The 20,660-nt window shown below is 39.8% G+C and overlaps 1 protein-coding gene across 1 annotated transcript in view; it reads left to right on the top strand.

Moving 5' to 3' along the window:
* The window catches only part of LOC131135492 (neuropilin-2-like), a 110,375-nt gene that overhangs the window by 71,121 nt on the left and 18,594 nt on the right, over positions 1 to 20,660 (top strand). The window contains exons 12-16 of the mRNA XM_058081458.2: positions 9,983 to 10,057; positions 10,860 to 11,024; positions 16,550 to 16,818; positions 17,774 to 17,870; positions 19,513 to 19,545. Of these exons, the coding sequence (XP_057937441.2) occupies positions 9,983 to 10,057; positions 10,860 to 11,024; positions 16,550 to 16,818; positions 17,774 to 17,870; positions 19,513 to 19,545 (639 nt within the window). The remainder of the gene's footprint in view (positions 1 to 9,982; positions 10,058 to 10,859; positions 11,025 to 16,549; positions 16,819 to 17,773; positions 17,871 to 19,512; positions 19,546 to 20,660) is intronic.

The following is a 20,660-nucleotide window of genomic DNA, read 5'->3' as shown; positions in this document are numbered from 1 at the left end:
ACACATTCGCTCACACTATACAGTATTTACAAGGAGTCAATGTCTGTCACTTTTACTACAAGCTGTACTACAAATCCAGAGTATGCAGATATATGGTGTGTGTAGTCATCTCTGCTTCCACAGACAAGCATATTGATAAAAGCAATATTGTGCTGTATGTTGCAAAGGGCACATTAAAAATGCAACTGTGGGGCTTGCCCCCCTTTCATGGCCCACTGCATGTTACGGCTGCAGTCATATTGTGACATGTGACAGGTGAAGGAAACCAGTGGACGTGAAGTAGACTGTTGGCTTTAACGGATGGCACGGGGGGCGACCTGAAGGGAGCCATATATCCTAAATGTGTCAGGACTAGCCAGCAGCCTGCTTGTGATGGAAAGAGAAGGGACATCCATCTGCTTTTAACACTTCATTTAAGTTTTGTACTTGAAAATCTACAATGCATTGCTACAAAACATTACCGTAGTTATTTAGGAAGACAAATCTGCATATTGAAGTTGTAGACTTCATCTTTCTGTCGTGTGGCATGCTGAAAATGGAGTATAAATAATTTATGCTGACAAAACATCAGCTTATGACCTTAAATGAATATGACTTCAACAAAATGTGTGTGTAATGGCCATTATGTATTCCAATATATCCAACATGTAATTGAAACAACCATGCGGTCTAAAACTGCTGAATAATTAATAAAACCAATGTTTTTCCGGCATAGCCTTGCGACTTGTACGCTACATGGACAAACACGCTGTTAATGAATCAATCAATCATAAGATGGTAGCAATAAACTGGAGAAGGACGCCTCTGTTTCAGCATGACTGTGTCCCAGTCCATGAAACAAGGCCCACAAAGGCGAGGTGTGGAATCGCCACAAATTCCCACCGACTTAAATATTGCACAAAATCCTTCCAGATGAGTGGAAGCAAAGTAACTTCATATTTTCTCCCAGTTTCACTTCCTGTAGGACTAGTATAGATTTATACCGTGACATGTTCTCTGCTGACATTACGACCACTGCATAGATCGACCTCTTGACTATTGCAGTTGGTTTTCTGAGTTTCAGAGTCTGCTTGCCAGATGTTTGCCTTCTGGTTTTGATCACTGTGTTGGACAATTCATTTTCACATTGACGTCACAGAAACGGCTTCTGTTCCAATCCTAAATACAACAAAACAACCATACGCTGACATCATTCAACCCTTTCACGCAGCAACTTGTGGTTTGACTTTTCCAGTTTTACTCTACTTGTCTTAAAGCTACAGTAGTTTCAGAGACTGTGATTGGCTAGCTACCAGTCCAGGGTGAAGACAGCTGGGATAGGCTCCAGCATGCCCACGACCCTCGTGAGGATAAGTGGTACAGAAAATGGATGGATAATTGATACTCCCATAAAAATGCCTGTTTTTGCGACATTGGTGCCTTCAAGGATCACCAAGGATTACCTTTAACATAGCGTATTTATAAACTATTTACTCGGAAAAAAATACAAATGTTTTTGACTGAAATCTGTGACTGTGTGATGATCCACTGTAATAACAGCCCACTTGTTTGACTAGTGTGGTTTCCACTATATATTTGTCCCTTCTTTATCACGGTTCCAGACCCAATCATAATAAGTGAATTTGTGCAAAGCAGGATTCAATATTAGTAAATGGAATATTTTTGTAGGTAGAGAATAGTAAATAATGTTTTTACCATTATTAGAGCCTTATAGTCATGAAATAACACCCTTGTAGTTACATTTATATTCATATTACCAAATATAGTAGCCATGATAAGCGATAGTGGGACATACCAACTCACACGTTAGCATTGGGAAAGTTACCATAGTATCTCAAAAGTAATTTGTACAAAAACAGACATCACATCCTCACTATGATTTTTGTCACTTGATTGATTTACAGGGCAGCCAGTCTGTATGCATCTGGCATACAGCATATACAGTACATGTAGTACACGTAGTACGTACACGTACATCTGTAAAATAAAATCTTTGTTTGCACTTCATTGCGCTTTAAGCACAGCAAGCTACCAAGCTAACTTGTGTGCCTTCAATTACTTCTAAACTTAAGGAGGGTTTGAAATTGAGTGGGGAAGAAGGACAAAATAAGAAGCCAAAAATGTGGCTTCCACATGCCAAACTGTCCATGCAGTGCAAGTTAAGGTAATGTAATGTCAGGTAATGTCCCATCAGTATACTGACGCCTAACGACCAAAATACTACAGTACATATAACTAGTTTTTCAAGATTGTTTGGTAATAATAGGCCATAACCAACCCCAACTCTGCGATAATTTATTAGTTAATTCATTTTTTTAACCGCTATAGTGTGAAGGAGTGATGTTTGACTATGTGGCAAGGTACGACTAGTACTGTAATCATACCAGTAAACTTTACAAGTACAAATCTCAGAAGATAATGCTTTTTTTCCTGTTTTTGTGCTCATTTGTGTATGTCTTTGCAACAGCGGATGAAATATTCAGCAGAGTGCATCAACTTCAGTCCGCTGAGCACAGCTGATTCCACACAGAGCTGCCACCAGCAAATAAAAACACATATTCAAGTCAAGTCTAGAAATTAGAAAAAGGATATGCTGTCAAACAATACTTATTACGGGATGCTCAAACCACAGTCCTTGTTGTTGCTATGTTTGCGGTGCATGCCTGAGCTTGTAAAACTGAAGATCTAAACTGTATGGTTGCCACATCCAGCTGCTGGCACCATAAGAATCAGCGCCAACGTCATGATGCTGAATTATCTTCAGTTCAGAGCTGCTACAAAGTTTGCCACACACCATGTTTCACATTCATTTATTGTCTTGGCTTCTTTGTCTGCACACGTATGTGGAAGTTAATTACATGTCAAAACTCCAGGGAGAGTCCCGGAGCAAACATAATTGTTGCTTATTACTTCTTGAACTCAAGCCCGTTGCACCCACGGGCGTATGCAGTCGTTTGAAGAACCGTGGACAGACTGGAAGTAGTTTATTTACTGTGTACTTCTTTCCTGTTGATATAAATAACAGATAGACCTAGCCCCCCTTTTGCATCTACAGAAGAACAATACATATTTTACATCTTTTTTCCCCACTGTGTTGTATTTTTCAATGAAGCGCCCTGACTTGGCCTCAGGGCAAGACAATTTCCGCCTCTGAAACATTCTCAGCAGCCAACCACAATCAAGGAATACGGGGTTATGCCAACCTGGATTCTTAGTGAAGCTGGAAAATGGAGTTGTTGTTTTACCAAAACTCACTGTAGAATGTTACTTTTGCAGGAATCATTATGCTCATTCACGCTAGCTTTTCAGGGAGCGTGTAATGTATAGGAATAGGACTATAGGAAGTTGACAGATTTGTTAATGATTTAAATGTTCTCACTAGCTAAATACTAGCTAGTTAATATCTGCGTGGCTTTCCGTCTGTGCCTTGTTGACAGTCTGCTAGCTAAACAGTATATGGATACTGTATATGGATGCTACCTGTTTTTGTTCTTGTTCATGCTTATGCTATTGTTTTGGACTGAAAGCTGCAGTGTGATGGGGAGGGCTCTTCAGGGATATACGTAACGTGAGACAAAAGGCTTCGCACAGCTTTGTGTTAGTCAGCCATTCCAGCTCTTTCTATTGCTGATCCTCACTTAGCACACAATAACTGCTGCAAGCAGTATGTTAATAAGCTACATGTTAATAAGTTACAACAAATTGACTACTGACTCTATTTGGAACACAGAATGATACACAATATACAAAAGCCACTTGGTCATTATATTTACAGGAAGTGACAACAGAAGAAAATCTGCATCTTGGTTCCCCACTTTGCAATTAAAACAACTTTCACTTTGAAAAGTTGAGAGAAAATTTCGGAATGTTTGTGAAGTCAAATACTGTTGTTGTTTGTAATTTATTTCAAGCAAAACATACTGCAGAATATATCCAAAAATAGCGCAATCAAGTCCATGATAGTCTCTAAGCAAGAAAGAAATAATATATAACATATTTAAAGCTCGAAATAGAGTGGGAAGAAGTACAACTTACAACGTATTAAAGCTCACCCTGTCATGTGGGAGGACCTGGTTTAGGTCAGAGGTCAGATGGGTCAGATCCAACCAAACTAGAACTGACAGATTGTTTTTGGTTTGGTTGTGGAGGGTTTTTTTGTATGCAGTTTTTGTATGACTTAGTTTTCATCTCACATTTTCTGCCTCGGTTTTCATACATTGCCTTAGTTTTCATACAAAATTGAATGAATCCAAGTAGTTTGTTTGCTCTATCTTATAAAGCACGCGACATGGTGCTGTCAGCCTGTCCGTGCACGCTTCTTGAGTTTGACTGCTTAATAACCTGTCACAGGACCAAAGAAAGTTTCAAGTGCCAGCAGTTTGATTAACAAGGTGAGAAAGAAGGTGAGAAATCCAGTTTGCCAGGATGGACTGTACGGGACAACCGCATCAACAATAAATTCTGTCCATTTTTACAATAATTTTTCTATTTTTCTGCAACTATTTGGATTATCAGGACATACTCAGTTCATGAGATACATGAGATTGGGTCTACTAGAACAAAACATTGCTTTTAAGAATATAAAAATATATTGCAATCTGCTAATTTAATTTCTGCTATGTTACAGTCGTCTGCACTCTGAGATTTACACTGTGTAGTAGATACCTTTATCATTTCATTGGTGTTCTGGTCAAAATTGAAAAATAGCTATGTGTGTGTGTGTGTGTGTGTGTGTGTGTGTGTGTGTGGGTGGGTGGGTGTGTGTTCACAATAGCAGATTGCTTTCACATGTGAGGCATGGCTCCATCCCAGATTTGTTCATTTGATTGGTAAAATGTGTCCGGAACACCCACACTAAATCTCTCTCCTGTTCCTTACTACATCACTTAAAGAGATTTTGAAAACTAGAACTCTAATGGATGATGGTAAAGATATAACAGGGCAGCATTATCAAAAATGTAAATAAACTGCCAAGTGCTGCATATAGACTGCAGATTCCATTCATTCCTAAGTTAAAGATAAGAGCGCTGTATACCAACAGGTATAAACACACGGGAAGGAATGGAAACTAATGTCCGTGTAGGACGTGGAGTCTGGAAATGTGTGTGGCTTCACCCGCTCCATCTCACAGTCCTTTCCTACCTTCCCTCTCCATCACAAGGCTGTAATCACTCCCTTCTCTGCCAAGGCTCCTGTAACACCCCACCACACACAGACTCACACTCACTCACACCTTCCCTTCACTCCTGACCTCATTACTCGTGCGTACTCCTTGCCCTCTCTTCTTCACGCTACTGTACAGAGCCATCTGTCTCTTGAATGTGGAAACCTTGTCCTTTAAACTTTTCCCTCCACAAACAAAATCGAGTAGTTCAAATGTAAAAAACAGTTCAATAGTCATTCTGAGACATTGCAGACATTGGCCTCTTTTTCATTGCTACTGATCTTAGTATCAGGGGACTCTGGTGACACTCATATCCCAACTAATATTTGTTCAGACTTACAATACTTGTACAAATGCAAACATTTTTTTTTATTTGAACACTATTTAAAATGAACAGGCAACGGTTTATTTCAAGACATAATGTTATAAAACAGATCTGCTTTATTTGTGTCAATCGTGTGATATTGTGATGATTGGACACCACATGACTTTTAGAATAATTAATATCAGATGTTTTATTCACGTGGAGTAATTTGGCCCGATAACTATAACATACAGCAGTTTCTTGCTTTGCATATGGTGTTTATTAGAAGCAAAACAGACGGCGTTCGAGGCGCTTCCCGTGATGCTGGTGGACACAGACAGTAACGTTTGTTATTGCTCCTGTATTTGGTCTGTGCAGCAGAGGTTGTGTGTGTATTTTCCAAACAGCACATCAATTATGACTTTCATTACAAAACATTTTGCAAGATGCAATTCCAGTTGATATCAAAGTCACTCAATAAAACTGTGCTATTTATGTCACGGTTTTGAGTCATTTGGGTTTTTTTTTTTGGTTTTTTTTTTAGTTTCCAATCACCTATGACTAACAATTTCAAAATATACTTAGAATAGTGTGAGGAGAATATGTCTTATGAAATAGATAATAGATGCGTCTTGCCATGCAAATGACTAATGACAAACTAATATATCTTAGAAAGTAGTGTCTCTGCCTTGAAAGTTGTATAATTGAAGCCATGTCCTCAATGCGGCTATAAAAGCCTCTTTGTCAGTGGCATATTTAGCGTAATGGTTTTTGCAACACTTAGACTCATTTCCTCTGCATTTGACTATGGATCACTGTGGTTGTTCACCATTCACTGCCAGAAGCATCTTTTTTTATCTTCATTATGAGCCACACACTTTTGGCAACAATTACTATTCATGCACAATGGGTTGAAGAGCAATTTAGCATCAGTAGTTCCCCTGATTTTTTGCATCATCTCAATTTTCGTAACACTTAATAATGGTTAGCACAAAACGTCATACTTTTTACTAGACATTAAACGTGCCGAGCCAGTTTCCCACAGTTTTATCTCATCTTCTTGCCTCCTGATGAGTCATTATTCGTCTAAAACTTTAAGCTACATTATATTTGGTGCATACCAAGTCACAAGCCTGTAAGCATGTAAACAAAAGGTTTAGACTGCTAGTGAATCTTTAAATTGAGGAAATCCCCATGACAGGAACCATGTCACTAAGAAAGTATTCACAGTTTTCTTGCTTTTGTCACATACACACACACATATACAGTATATACACATATATAGAATGGGTAGTCATTATTTAGGCAGACAGAAGTGGATTTATACCCAGAGCTCTTTCCATAATTGAACAGTTTTCGTCTCTGTTTCTGCTTAGTCAGCAGCTTTACAATGAGCCTTGAGCTGTGTGTGTGTGGTTGTGAGAACCAACACCTTCTGTTTCTTTAAGTGCTTTTAAGAAGACTGTGCCTTATTATCGTCCAAAAGGATCCCCTTCTAGGATAATTGTGTTAAAATAAAGACAATATTCACAGTAATTGACGTTAGATAATGTGCAACCAGACAGCAGGGTAGGGTAAGGAGGACAAGGAAAGCATTGACAAACATAGATTGGCAGGTAGGAGGCCCGACCAAAGAAAAGAGAGTTGCCAAACGCTGTGTGTGGTCATTAATTTGGAAAGTAGCGCTGAGCAACATGAATGGTTCTGTCTTCATATCTGTCTGCCCTTCTCTCTGCTCACTTCCTCTTTCTTTCCCCTCCACACGGGGGGCTAATTACAGAGGTAAAGGGCACCAAATTAAAAGCGCTTAATGTCAGCTGCTGGGAGCTACTTATCCTGTGTTAATATCTGATCCTGCGTGTGTAAGTCAGTTAGTACGGGTACTGCACTGGTGTCCCAACTCTGGCGCACTTTCTACATAAAAACTATGAATAAAGGGGGCAAATTAATTTTTAGCCTCACTTAGCTTTTACCTTCACTGAATACAAAGGTCCACTCAAACACAACCTTTGTGTTTTTTGAGTTATTTCTTGAATTCAAACGTGTTTCTCACCTTCCTTATCTAAAGTGTTGGAACTTGCAACTTTCTTTGGCTCCATTGTGGATTATTTAGCAGCCATGATCAGAAGAAAAGCAGGAATGTGTGACGTTAGTTAGCATAGCGTCAATGGCTGATGACATCATTGACTGGCAACAGAGCTGACTTCCGGTTCTGGTTTCCCTTTTGTTAGCAAGCTAATAGGCTGCTAACAATCAGAATGGCCTTTACTAAAGGAATAAAACAATAAAAATGCATTGCAGACACAGTTGGACTAACACATTGTATTAATAACCACAAACAAAACAGGTGCAAACTGTAGGCTAATCAGGAAAGAACCGCCAAATTTTGCTGTGACTTTTGTCGTTAACCAAAAAACATGCTAACCAGGGCGTACCCTAATCAAGGATGTGATGCATTATTCTTAGCTATTACACTATTTTGCTTTGTCACCTATAAAGCTAAGATGTCAATGTGTTGTTGAAATAGCTAAGCATATATTATATTGTACTGTGTACAATACTGTGTATTGTGTACTGTGTATGTATGTACTGGTTTCAGCATGGTTCCCCTCTTGCCTCCGCTCCCGTCAATGTTCTGGAAGGGGGTTTACTGTATGTGTCAGTCCGATTATATATCTCGTCTTTGCTGTATCTGACTTGTTCATATTGAAAATAATAATCATTTACAGTTTAAAGAATATAAATGAGTGAACATGGTAGGTAGTGAATGCGGAACCACGACTAGGCAGGGATCTTGGTTGAAACAAGGCTAACTTTGCAAGAACTCAAACTGCGCTGCATGGTTCTAACAAGACCCAATACTAAGTGCCTGCTTTTACATAACAATCTTGAATGCTTCCATTTTGTAAACAACAGTGTAACTATGTACACACACACACACACACACAAGAAGAATGTTTTTTGCAAAAGCGCTGGTGACCTGAAGGCTATTAGCAAATGTAAGCAGAGGTTGAACATTCACACGAAGGATACACAAACAAATCCTCATGCGAGTGGTTTAGACTTGCAATGCAAACAAAGACTAAATCCACAGTCCGCTCTGACTTTTCGAGCTGATGTGTCCAGCTTATGTGGGACCACGGGAGACAGTAAGATAGACACTAAAAGAGCATACGAATGATGCTTATAAACAACCGATAATTCCTTAGAGAGCACAAAGAAGTGGTTTACGCGCAGTGAAAGGGGGAGACGTGTCTGTGTGTATGGTTGAGTGTTCGTCGAAAGGTTTTTTCAGATGGAGATAGGAGTTTTGCACACAAAAAGAGCTCTTGAGTGAAAGACCGAAGAGACTTGGTGAAAGGAACCAGATAAACACATGTCAACACTTACAGGACTGTGAAAGAGGGAGCTGGTTATACCTTCAGTGGTGTTTAAAGAAGAAACAATGGAAAACTGATTATCACAGCCAGAAGGTCTTTTAATGACAAACCACACAGCTGATGTGTTTGTGTTTGCACCACTCTTTGATTTATCATACACAGGCTGACACCAAGGTCGCTGGGAGTGCAGCATCTATCACTGTGTGTGTGCGTGGTTAGTCCGAACCGCAGCCCTACAGTAACAGACAGCAGTGACTAGTGCAGCAAAAAACACTCAGTCTTTGTCAGATAGTTGTGTTGTATTTCTTTACAAAGTACAGAATACTGGCGCAGTACGGTGGAACCTTGGTTAGCAGAATTAATCCGTTCACGAAGGCCGGACTCAAACTGAAACGTACTCTAACCTTGTTTAGCAAATGCCCCAGTTAGTGTGTTTTTCAGTAAACATCAAAATTTTACACCAAAGTTTTGTGTCATACATACAATATGGGACCGTGTTATTAATACACTGCATGAGACCAACTGTGTTCTTAATGTATTTTTATCAAATATCGACTCTGTAGTTCTCCCCACTCGGCCATCTCTGTGTGGAGTTTGCATGTTCTCCCCGTGCATGCGTGGGTTTTCTCCGGGTACTCCGATTTCCTCCCCATTTCCAAAAACATGCTAGGTTAACTGGCCACTCCAAATTGTCCATATGTATGAATGTGGGTGTGAATGGTTGTTTGTCTATATGTGCCCTGTGATTGGCTGGCCACCAGTCCAGGGTGTACCCCGTCTCTCGCCCAAAGACAGCTGGGATAGGCTCCAGCATGCCCGCAACCCTCATGGATGGATCGATGGATGGACGCTGTAGTTATTTGCTAACAAAGTCACCCCACAAGTCTCAAAAATGTTAACACAAAACATGTTTGTTTGCAAAGTTTACATAGTTTTACATGCAGAAAACAATGTAAAATGCATATTAATGATGACTGTAAAAGATGGACACGGACACCACCTTTGCGGTTTGAGGGGTTTTATTTCGTCACATTCTTTCTCATTCTTGTGGGTTTTGCAGCCGTGGTCAATAAGAATAAAGAATATTGTGCTGTTACTGTTTTATTTAAGTGTATTTTCTTTTCTTTCCTATAGAAATGACCACTGTACCTGACACAGCGACCCCGACTCTGCCAAGGGTGGAGCAATCTACCGCAGTAATGAGACCTGGTAAAAAAACACATCCACCTACACACACACACACACACACACACACCTCTCTACATTCACACACATACACTTTTAAGTCTTAAGGTCAAGCTGATGATGTCATTGTGCACCACTGGGTCTGTGGGCTTTGAACTCTGTTGGAATCAAAAAGTCCCAGATGAAGCTCTGTGTGTCCCACAATCTGCTCTCTCTCACACACACACACACACACACACGTTATGAATATGATATGATACACACACATGTGGCCATGCTGGAAACGGTCGTTTAATAACATTTAATATCATGTAACTTTCCTTCATATTCTTTTCATTGTCCTCTTTCTCACTCCTCATTTTAGTGAAATAGTCATATTATGAATTATGAATTGATTAAAAAGTTGTAAGATTCTCTGTGAGCACTAAATGTGTATAAAACAGCAGGAGTTTTATTAACCCTTCATAAAAACTATGATTGGGCCACATTACAACTTTTATGTGAAGAGTGTTTTATTACATTGATATATCATTTTAATATCCTTATAGTATTTACATAGAAATCATTCTGTTTTATGAAAAAGTTTCAATATTTTGAGGAATTCCAGCTTTGACACATGGTTCCCTGTCTGGCCAAGGACTTCCAATTTATAATTTATACAATTTATATACACCAGACATCTGGAGATACAATAGAGGCAGATCTGTTCAAATCAGTCATTTGGTGAAATTGGCACTGCATGATATAAAAGCAGATTCAGTTGTAAAAGTCCATGTTTATGCACATTATTCACATATGTTGGCATATGTTTCTGTCTGTGTTGTAGCCACCACGCCGTCGCTGTGGGCCGTATGTGACTTTGAACAGAGCTTGTGCGGCTGGTCTGCTGATCCCCAGTCAGGTGTCAGCTGGTCCCTGCACACCGCTGGGAGCAGTTCTGCTGGTCATGGCCCACATGAAACCAGGCTGGACCTGACACTGGGATCAGATAGTGAGTACTTACATATGTGCTTATATGCTGAGTTCACGAAGAGTATTATGCACTGTACATGTCTTGAAGGGTTGACCCCAGGAACATGGCTGAGTAATGGACATTTATATTTATACTCTCTGCCTCTAAGCCTTGTGGTGTCATAAAAACATGATTGAGTCGACAGGTCAGCCCCCTCTGACATCATGGCAGATTTAGAGAGGAAGAAGGAAAAAGGGAACAATTATTAGAAATGTAATTTTTCCCCAGAGAGCTGTCTTTGCCTGTAAGATATCAAATACATGCATTTTTTTCAACTCATTTCCCAGGGAAACTGTGTGCAAGGATATTTCCAAATAATAATCATAATAACACAGTGTTATCAGTAATTTTCATCAAGAATTTGAAATAAACGATAAAAACCGAGGCAATTTATCCAGTAGGAAATAATGTAAATCAAATGAATCCTTTCCTCGTGATAGTTTTACATGCAGACTAGCTTATCGTTGGTGCAGACTTACCATACATCCTGGCGAGATGGAATTCAATAATGTTTCTGACATTCACCATCTGAGCATTGGTACTCACAACTTTTTTTTGGGCCTGTGGCGGATTATTTCGGAGTTGCACTCAATAGAAAAAATGCACAAACAGTGAGTCAGCAACACAGATGGCAGTGCTTCTCAAATAGTGGGGGTAGGGGGAGTTTGTTACAGATGTTACAGGTCATTACATGATTGGCAACGCATACAGTGGTTTGTACACATAATACAATATTAGAGTAGCCCCTTGCCACTTCACGCTTCAAATTTGGAAGTTTCACTCTGTCACGTTAAAAAAAAATACATATTAATAAATGATGTAAATTCTGCTGTTTCCTGGTTGAACGTGGCTTCCATCCATCCATTTTCTACCGCTTATCCTCACAACGGTCGCGGGCATGCTGGAGCCTATCCCAGCTGTCTTTGGGCGAGAGGCGGGGTACACCCTGGACTGGTGGCCAGCCAATCACAGGGCACATATAGACAAACAACCATTCCCACCACACTCACATTCTTTATTATTTGTAAAGACCACATAAGCTCATTTTACATATTTTTTGTGTGACTTAACCATTCTCAAGCATGAGAAGTTCAAATGTAAGACATAAAGAGGACTCATTGAAAGACATGCTGTGACAATATGTAGTATTCTACACTGGTCACTAAGTGTCAGTAACGTCACTGTAATGTTGGGTGAGACACAGAAACACCTGACTTGATCGCTGGAACAACAGCTTTTTATTGCACAGCAGGCACAATAATCCCTAACTCGAGCTACTGTACTCGAGTACAGTACACAATTGGTGTCGGTAACTCGAGCTACCGACACCAATTGCTGTTTGCTCCTCACTCAGCTCCCTTAACATCCTACAACACATTTATAGCAACAAACACAAGCATAGGTCTTAAATGGCTTATTTTCTCCTATTATGTCTACTATATTGGGTAATATGAGTGTAAAGGTGACTATAGCAGTGTTATCTCATGTCTAGAGGGCTCTAATATTGTTTAAAAAAATATTTTCAAAGTTATATAAGTTGTTTCCTATGCTCTATGAAAATGTTCAATTTAGCCTACTTTGCGGAAATTCACTTATCACGGTCAGGTTTGGAACCAATTAACAACGATAAATGAGGCATTACTGTATCAGGTTCTCAATAGTATTTCAATTCAGTGGCGGCGTGAAAAAATGTCTTTCCCCGAGGTGGGGCAATAATTGAGAACCACTGGTGTAGAAGGAGGAGACCGGAGTTCAGTTCCACCCTCGGCCATCTGTGGAGTTTGCATGGAGTTCTCCCCGTGCATGCGTGGGTTTTCTCTGGGTACTCCGGTTTCCTCCCACATTCCAAAAACATGCTAGGTTAATTGGCCACTCCAAATTGTCCATAGGTATGAATGTGGGTGGGAATGGTTGTTTGTCTATATGTGCCCTGTCATTGGCTGGTTACCAGCCCAGGGTGGACCCTGCCCAAAGACAGCTGAGCTAGGCTCCAGCACCCCCGCGACCCTCGTGAGGATAAGCGGTAGAAAATGAATGAATGGTGTAGAATGCTTTGCTGACACACTTGATTTCCCACAATGATGGAGGGCAGGGCAAACTGACTAGTTTATTAAGTGCAAAACTGACTGTGATTTGTAGTGTGGAACACGCAGTCATTGTCATTGTCATTGTTCATTGTCATATTCCACTTCCTGTCCGTCGCTATGGTCACACCTTCCCACTCCTGTTCTTGTTTATGTCACTCATACTTTTCACATCTGTTCATCTTTATTAAGACATTCTGAGGAAGACCTGGACCGCATCATCTGTCAGTCACACACTTGCTGCATCACCCTGCCCTCTGTCCTCACACAAAGACACACACACACACACACACACAGACATTTGCACAATAGCCACTGTACTTACACACACAGACACAGCCCACAGCAGTTAGATAAATCAGTTGATGGCTCTGACAGAAGTGCTGCCTTTGCTCTCCACATCTCCCAGAGGCTTTTTGCAGACACAAACACACATACTATTTAACCACTCAAGGTGGTCCGTCCACATATTGAACAGTCAGAAGCCCCCTCCCACCCACATATGACCTTGCCATATACCAAGTGTCTCTGTGCGTGTGTTAATGTCAACCACTTTAAGGTTGGCTGCACAGTTGCTTCATGATTAGACAGGGCTCCCTTCCTGCTTATGTGAGTTTGTGCGTTAGACAGCAACATGACATCAAGTCTTGTTCTACAGTCACATTAGCGTGGCATCCTGTCTGAAAGCTGTCTCCCCACGCAGATCAAAACCTAGCACTTGTCACTGAAAGCTCTTTACGGACGTTTTAAAAGAGAAAACCTCCATCGGAACTGAACAGAGCTCAAACATGATCCTTTTGATCTCAGATATCAGCATAACTGAAATTCTTTTCTCTGTCAAGATTTTCATTGAAAAGCAAAGGAGAAGAGTTTCTGAAAGCACCAAAAAGCCACTTACTGCCACTGTAATACAGTATCATACATATTATACGTTTCATTTCAATTGCTTGAGGAGAATCGACGTCCACCCTCTCTGCTAGTCTTACTTTGTTTGTTCAGACCCAAATCATATTTCATAGCAATTATATGTAATAAAAAAGAATGAATTAAATTACTGATAAATGACTGTAAATTTGGTTCCAAATTAATTGTGTATGAAATATGCACAGTGGGAACTAAACACAGTGTTTCCCAGTCATGTATTTGTGGTGCCTGCCACTAATACATTTGGACCGCCACAGATCAATTTAGCATTTACTTTATGCACATTTAGGCACGGATCCTTATTTTGAAACCTTTTACTTTGAAAGTGTCACTTCCGCTTCCAGTTTTGCCAATTCTTCTATTCCCTCGGCTGCCTTCTATAATTTATTGATGAAGCCATTCCCATTGCGAGTTTTCTGACGCTTTCAGAGATATGTTTGAAGCATTAATAGCTTCTCCTAGGTGTGCCTGATGTTTTTTTATGTTCTGACATTATAGTCGCAATCTGACTGCTTAACGCAGGCGGAGCTAACCTATGGCTCGGGAGCCAGATGTGGCTCTTTTGATGATTTGGCTCTCAGCCCATTTTAAAGCAACTACACTACAGAAATCACTCAAAATATGAAACTGCAATTTTATTCATCCACCCAGAGCTGTCAACCAAAACTTGATTATTACAGGATAATGCAGTAGCCCACCCGGGTCACTGAGAGGTCAAGAAGCAAACTTTTAATGTCTATTAATCAAATAATCCGCTAGCTAATTCTGCAGAGCCAACCCTTTTATTTATTTTTTTAACAGACTTTTTTTGTTACAAGTTCCCAAACTTTTGGAGGCGAGTGTACTCACCACTAATGAATGATAATGTTATATGTAATGTAATGTAATATTGTTGGTATGTAAGAGGTAGATATAAGTTCACTTTTTCCACTCACAGCAACTCTGGTGTCTTCAAAGGCCATTGAATAAAGTGTGAAATCTTAATGCAAAAAAAAACACAAGAAGTGAAGCATAAAGGCATAAAAATGTAAAAATTGTGCTACATGTATGTTAGTCATTTTGGTGAATGAAATGTGTTTTCTGCCGAAAAAAAAGTGTTGTTTTTACCAGAAATGTGCAGATGTGAATGCTGAATCACGGATGTGGGAATACACTGTCCAAACTCATCGTTGCAAATCAGTAGAGAACTGATCCTACTGTAAGAATATACAGTAGGATACAATACACTTAACTCGGGGTGTCACAAGGCACTGAGCTTGCGAGATGAGGCCAAACACCAGATTGGGTCTACGAAACAAGACAAGATATTAACGTCAATTTTAAGAAAAGTACATCGATAGTACATACTACAAAGATATTTATAAAACGATCGGACAGAATATTGCAATCTCCTAATATAATGTGTACTACATTACACTCTTCTGCACTGTGTGTGTATGCCACCAGCCCTTCCTCTCCACCCAGAGTAATACAGACTGTACGACTAACAAAATGACTCACTCCGTTCATGCCGTTGTTCTATGGAACAAACGTGAAACCTCTTCCTGCCTGTTTGAAGGCGAGTGACAAGGAAAACAGATACGCACGTAAGGGGGCCAGCAAAATTATTGGAGTTCATTTTAATGTTTTGTGTGATTAATTAATTAATTTATCATCATCCCAGGCCTCGTGCCCACAAAACATTTTTTTATGCATGAGAAATCTTGTCATGTATTAATCTTGCGAAATCTTGTGACACCCCTACACATAACATCACTCCACTCCAGAAAGGTTTTTCATGTCCACTAATCACAAATACACACAAGGTGCTTATTATTTCAGTCATGCACAATGACTGACAGAACACACACACACACACAGATATGAAGATGAGGCTACACAACTACAAATGATGCGAACATGCACACTCATACATAAGCGCTAAGACACTCCCCCCGAGCATCTCCGCCTCGCTCGCCCAAGGAGAGTTGCTAATTAATTCTCTTCCTTTGTACACTGGCCAAGATCAAAAGCTGGAAAAACAAAACAATGCTACTTTTTTCCTCCCCTAAATGTACTTAATGAGCAGCTAGAATTTAGGTCCCTTTTTAATGCCTCCAAGTCAAGAAAGTGAGTTAACTCAGCCAAATACATTATTCATTGGCTGTGATATGTTTTTTGGGCCTTAGATCGACAGATTGCTACTGTGGATAGATAAAAGGATATATGTGTTGCTACATCAGGTACTTGCACGTCTACGTTCATGATGATCAGGGCTGTGAAGTACGCCATGATTGGCAGCCAAGATGAAATGGGGGTTTCATTTGCGGCTTAACTTCCTACCACAGAACGATGGTGGTAATGCTCTACAGAACCACAAATTCACAGTATTCTTTATGGGTATTGTAAATATAAAATGAATTTCAGTAAGCCAGGTGATTTTCAGTGATCTTTATCACAGTTCAGTATAAAAAGACCTGCATGTATTTAACAATGACAAAAATGTCCTTTGTGCAGATTTCTCAGGGAACTACCTCCATTTGGATGCGGGATCCCACACCCAACGCAAGCGTGCCAGGCTCCTTAGTCCAGAAGTGGCTCCAGAGCAAGGCCCACTCTGCTTGGTCTTCTACTACCAGCTTCTAGGAGAAGCAGTGGGGAGTCTGAGGGTCCTGCTGAGGGACAGTGATCTGGAGGAAACCTTGCTGTGGACCTTGAAAGGAGATCAGGGGCCCCACTGGCGGGAGGGCCGCACAATTCTGCCCCAAAGTCCCAAGGAATATCAAGTAGGTTGAACACTTGAAATTGTACGCGTGACATGCACCTGCAATACAATCCTTGAATCCTTTAACGCTGTGATCGGTGGGCTTGTAGTACATACACTTAGTAGTAGTACATTGTTTTCTGTGTTTGTATATCCTGCCTGACGTTCAACACAGCTCTTAAAGCTGAGAGAGTGAGGTTTAGGGTTAGGGTTAAGCAACGGTCCCAACTCACAAGTGCATGCTGTCTACTTGTGAAATGTGGACTAAATTTCTGTGGACAAAATTCTGTATGTGGTGCTTCCTGTCCCAAATCCTGGTGTGGATTTGTGAGCATGCATGACGTCGAACTTTTTGTGTTGGAGGAACTTTGGCTGCAGGCAGGCTGCGTCGAGGCTACAGACAAATGTGACATGCATGCCCTCTGCTGCCAATGAGCACACAACATGCATGGTTGGAAACATGCATGGTTGTGACCGAGGCGGAACGTCCACTTGCACAGACACACTGGCTGGCATTCATGACTTTTTAAACACCTTTTCTCAGGTTTCAGACCGAGTGACTGTTGTCAGACATCAATTAGTTCCAGCTGCAATAACTCTCCTTTTGCCTCTATAATTACCATCATTCTTTCACAACCGGAAGCTAACAAGCTAAATAGTCAACGAGAGTTGCGATTGATCACAGAGTCACAAAGTGCGGCCTTGGGGCCATTTGCAGTCTGTGGCCTGTTTTTTTTATTGCTCTGTTGCACATTACAGGAATAAGACGAAATCAGCAAAAAATTTATAAATTCAGTTAAAGGCATAACGTAAACAGAAAAAGCTAATTAACAATAAACATTAATGATATTTTTGTAAATGCAGCCGTTTGACTGGACCTGTGCATGCGTACCTAACTGTAATTGAGCCAATCAATACAGAATTCATACTGTTGACCTGAAGATGGTATTAAAGTCATTGTTTGTTCTCGGGTACAGGTGGTGTTTGAAGGCTTCTTTGACCATCCAACCAGAGGCCACATCAGAATAGACAACATTCACATGAGTAACAGCATCAGCCTGGAGCAGTGCACACGTAAGTCTGACTTTCCGTACTCCGATCCTTTCCGTAGTCCTCACGAGAGATTGGACTGCAAAAAGAGAGCAGGGGAAGTCATTATTATATTTTGCATTTACAGACATTAAGAATGAAAAATAAAAATGAAACTAGGCCACAAACTGCCGTTGGGCGTTTTCATTTATCTTTTATTACATATCTTTTTCCTTTAGTTTTCAACATCACCCCACCCTGTCATTTTTGGATGCCAGTCCTTTCTTCTTTTGGTCTCTCATGTCTCATCTTTCCGCTCAGTCTAGGTCATCAGCAGGCCTCAAACGGTAAATGAAACATGCCTCCGAGCTATATTTGGGGGGCCAGACCGTGTGTGTCGCTCTCTCTGACACAAACAAACAGTTCTAACTACTCTACTTAAAGTTGACTTATTTTACCTGCTCTTATCATTTGTGAATCCTGTCCTGCACTGCTGATGTACTGATGTCTCATTATCAAGCTCAGATGTCCTCAGGCGTTTAAACGATACTCTAACTCACTTTCAAAGTGCCTCTAATTTTGCCTTCACCTCCCCTTTTCCCAGCTTGTGTCTCAGCTAAAGATCATTTACTGTAAAAAAAAAAAAAATTGAAAAAAAAGATATCCCCACAACTGTCTGACTGGGAAATGCAATTTGGCGTTAAACTACCATTTTGAAACGTGACAAACATTTACCGCTGCCTTGGCAAGTACTGTGATACTGTCATTTTCATGATCAATTTGTTCCAATAATGTACATTCAATAAATAATAAAGATAGATTATATTAGATATACCTTTATTCGTCCCTCAGTGGGGAGATTTACATTCCACAGCAGCAAAGAGGACAGAACCAGTTAAATAATAATAAACCATCTAAAAATAGACAATATAAACAACATAAAAATATTAACAAATGAAAATTTTACCCAGGATTATATACAAGTAAATTAAATGTGAAATATGAATATGGAAATATGGAACTTAATATATTGTAATTAGAACATGATCAAATATTGGACAGTGAATGGAGTCTGGAATAAATATACTGAAGATAATTATGAATGATGAATCAAATGAAAAAAAATCATATTTATTTATTGCAGACCCATTAGGAGCAGACTAGGCGGGTTATCATAGATGATATGGTCTTTATACTAAATACTGTATATATAATCCTGTATCTATAATCCTGTACTATTTATGTATCTTTTTGTTCGTTAACTACTACTAAAAGGGCATATTTCAGATTCTAATGGTGATTAACTGTGATTAATTTAAGAACTGTGATTAAATAGTTTGAATCATGTGACAGCCCTATTTTTTTTGGTTCATATTTAGGGATGTCTGGAACAGATTGAATGGATTTACATTATTTCCAGTGGGGAAAGTTGCTTTGGTTTCAGTACATTTGTTTTTTTCTTTGGACTGAATTAACAGCAAAAACTGAGTATCACTATGGAATGAGATGTTCTCCTCACGTTCCATAATACCCATAATAATGCTGAATATTTCAACCATGCATGTCACCCTGAAAGCAGAGAACAACAGACTGGAGAGAAAAAGGCAACATTTTGGAACCTTTGAAAAGCCCCTGTTGGAATTCCAATAATTGAATAGTCATTGTTTATTCTCTTTCTTTTTTACAGAGTCTTTTCCTCCGTTGACTCCTGACATAACAAGTAAGCTTCTTTTACATTTCCTGTGCAAAATGTCTGTGCTTCCTGCTTGTTGCTAAGCTCAGCTTCAAGCCCTGCCTTGGTCTTAAATAACATTATTTGTGGACGTTCCATCCAGTATTGAGATCTGAATGACAACATACCTTGAATGTATAGAAAAAAGTACGTTTATAAATGTATAAAATAGGTTCACTGCACTGTTCAAGCATGTCTCCCTGCACGCTGGGCTGATATGATTGGTTGTCTGCCAGGTCGTCCGTAAATCTCAGTGGAAAACTTCCCAAATACATTTGCAAGAGCTTTTGCAAAATTGCTGAGTCATTAGTCTGAAATGAATGGTTTTAATCTCTTGGTGTATAAACTTAGTGTGAAAGAAAATGTTATCAGAGGGCATTTTTAAATGAAAAACGGTACAGTACATAGGCTAAGAAAATTCAATAAGTCTGTCTTGCTGTCCTCCAAATTGTCCATAGGTATGAATGTGGGTGGGAATGGTTGTTTGTCTATATGTGCCCTGGGATTGGCTGGCCACCAGTCCAGGGTGTACCCCGCCTCTCGGCCTAAGACAGCTCGTGAGGACAAGCTTTAGAAAATGATTGTATGAATGTATTGCTGATGTATCAAATCCATCAGTGATGTATTTTTCTATTAGATATCGGAATATGATACAGCAACAGCAATGAGCTTGGTTGGATGCTTAACAAGAAAGCAAATGAGCGTTAAGAAACATGATGTGTTCACACAATTCATCATGTCTGAAAAGGAGTTGGAAAAATCAAAGTTGAGAGCGTTTAATCCTCCCTCTTCTCCATGTCTACTGCTGATAACTCATTCCAGCCATGATGTCCAAACATAATTGTTAACACATTATTCATATACTTTACACTTTGTCATTGAAAACGTGTTCACTTCCCGTGTTGAGGTGTTCATTTTCTAATAGGGAGCGAAAGGAATATAGACCGAAATGTTAACATTTGCATTATAAAATAAGTAAAACTCTGATCTTCCATGATAATTTTAACCAGAAATATCATTTGCCACAGTGCCCACGTGGCTGGACCCCTGAAAAGAGTTGACAGCTTTTCTTTCAAAATAACCTTTGGTGCAACAACATAGCA

This window comes from Doryrhamphus excisus, linkage group LG12 (assembly GCF_037039965.1).
Source record: "Doryrhamphus excisus strain RoL-2023G ecotype Guam linkage group LG12, RoL_Dexc_Guam_v1.1, whole genome shotgun sequence".
NCBI classification, from domain to species: Eukaryota; Metazoa; Chordata; class Actinopteri; order Syngnathiformes; family Syngnathidae; genus Doryrhamphus; species Doryrhamphus excisus.
This window is presented reverse-complemented; position numbering and strand designations above follow the sequence as displayed.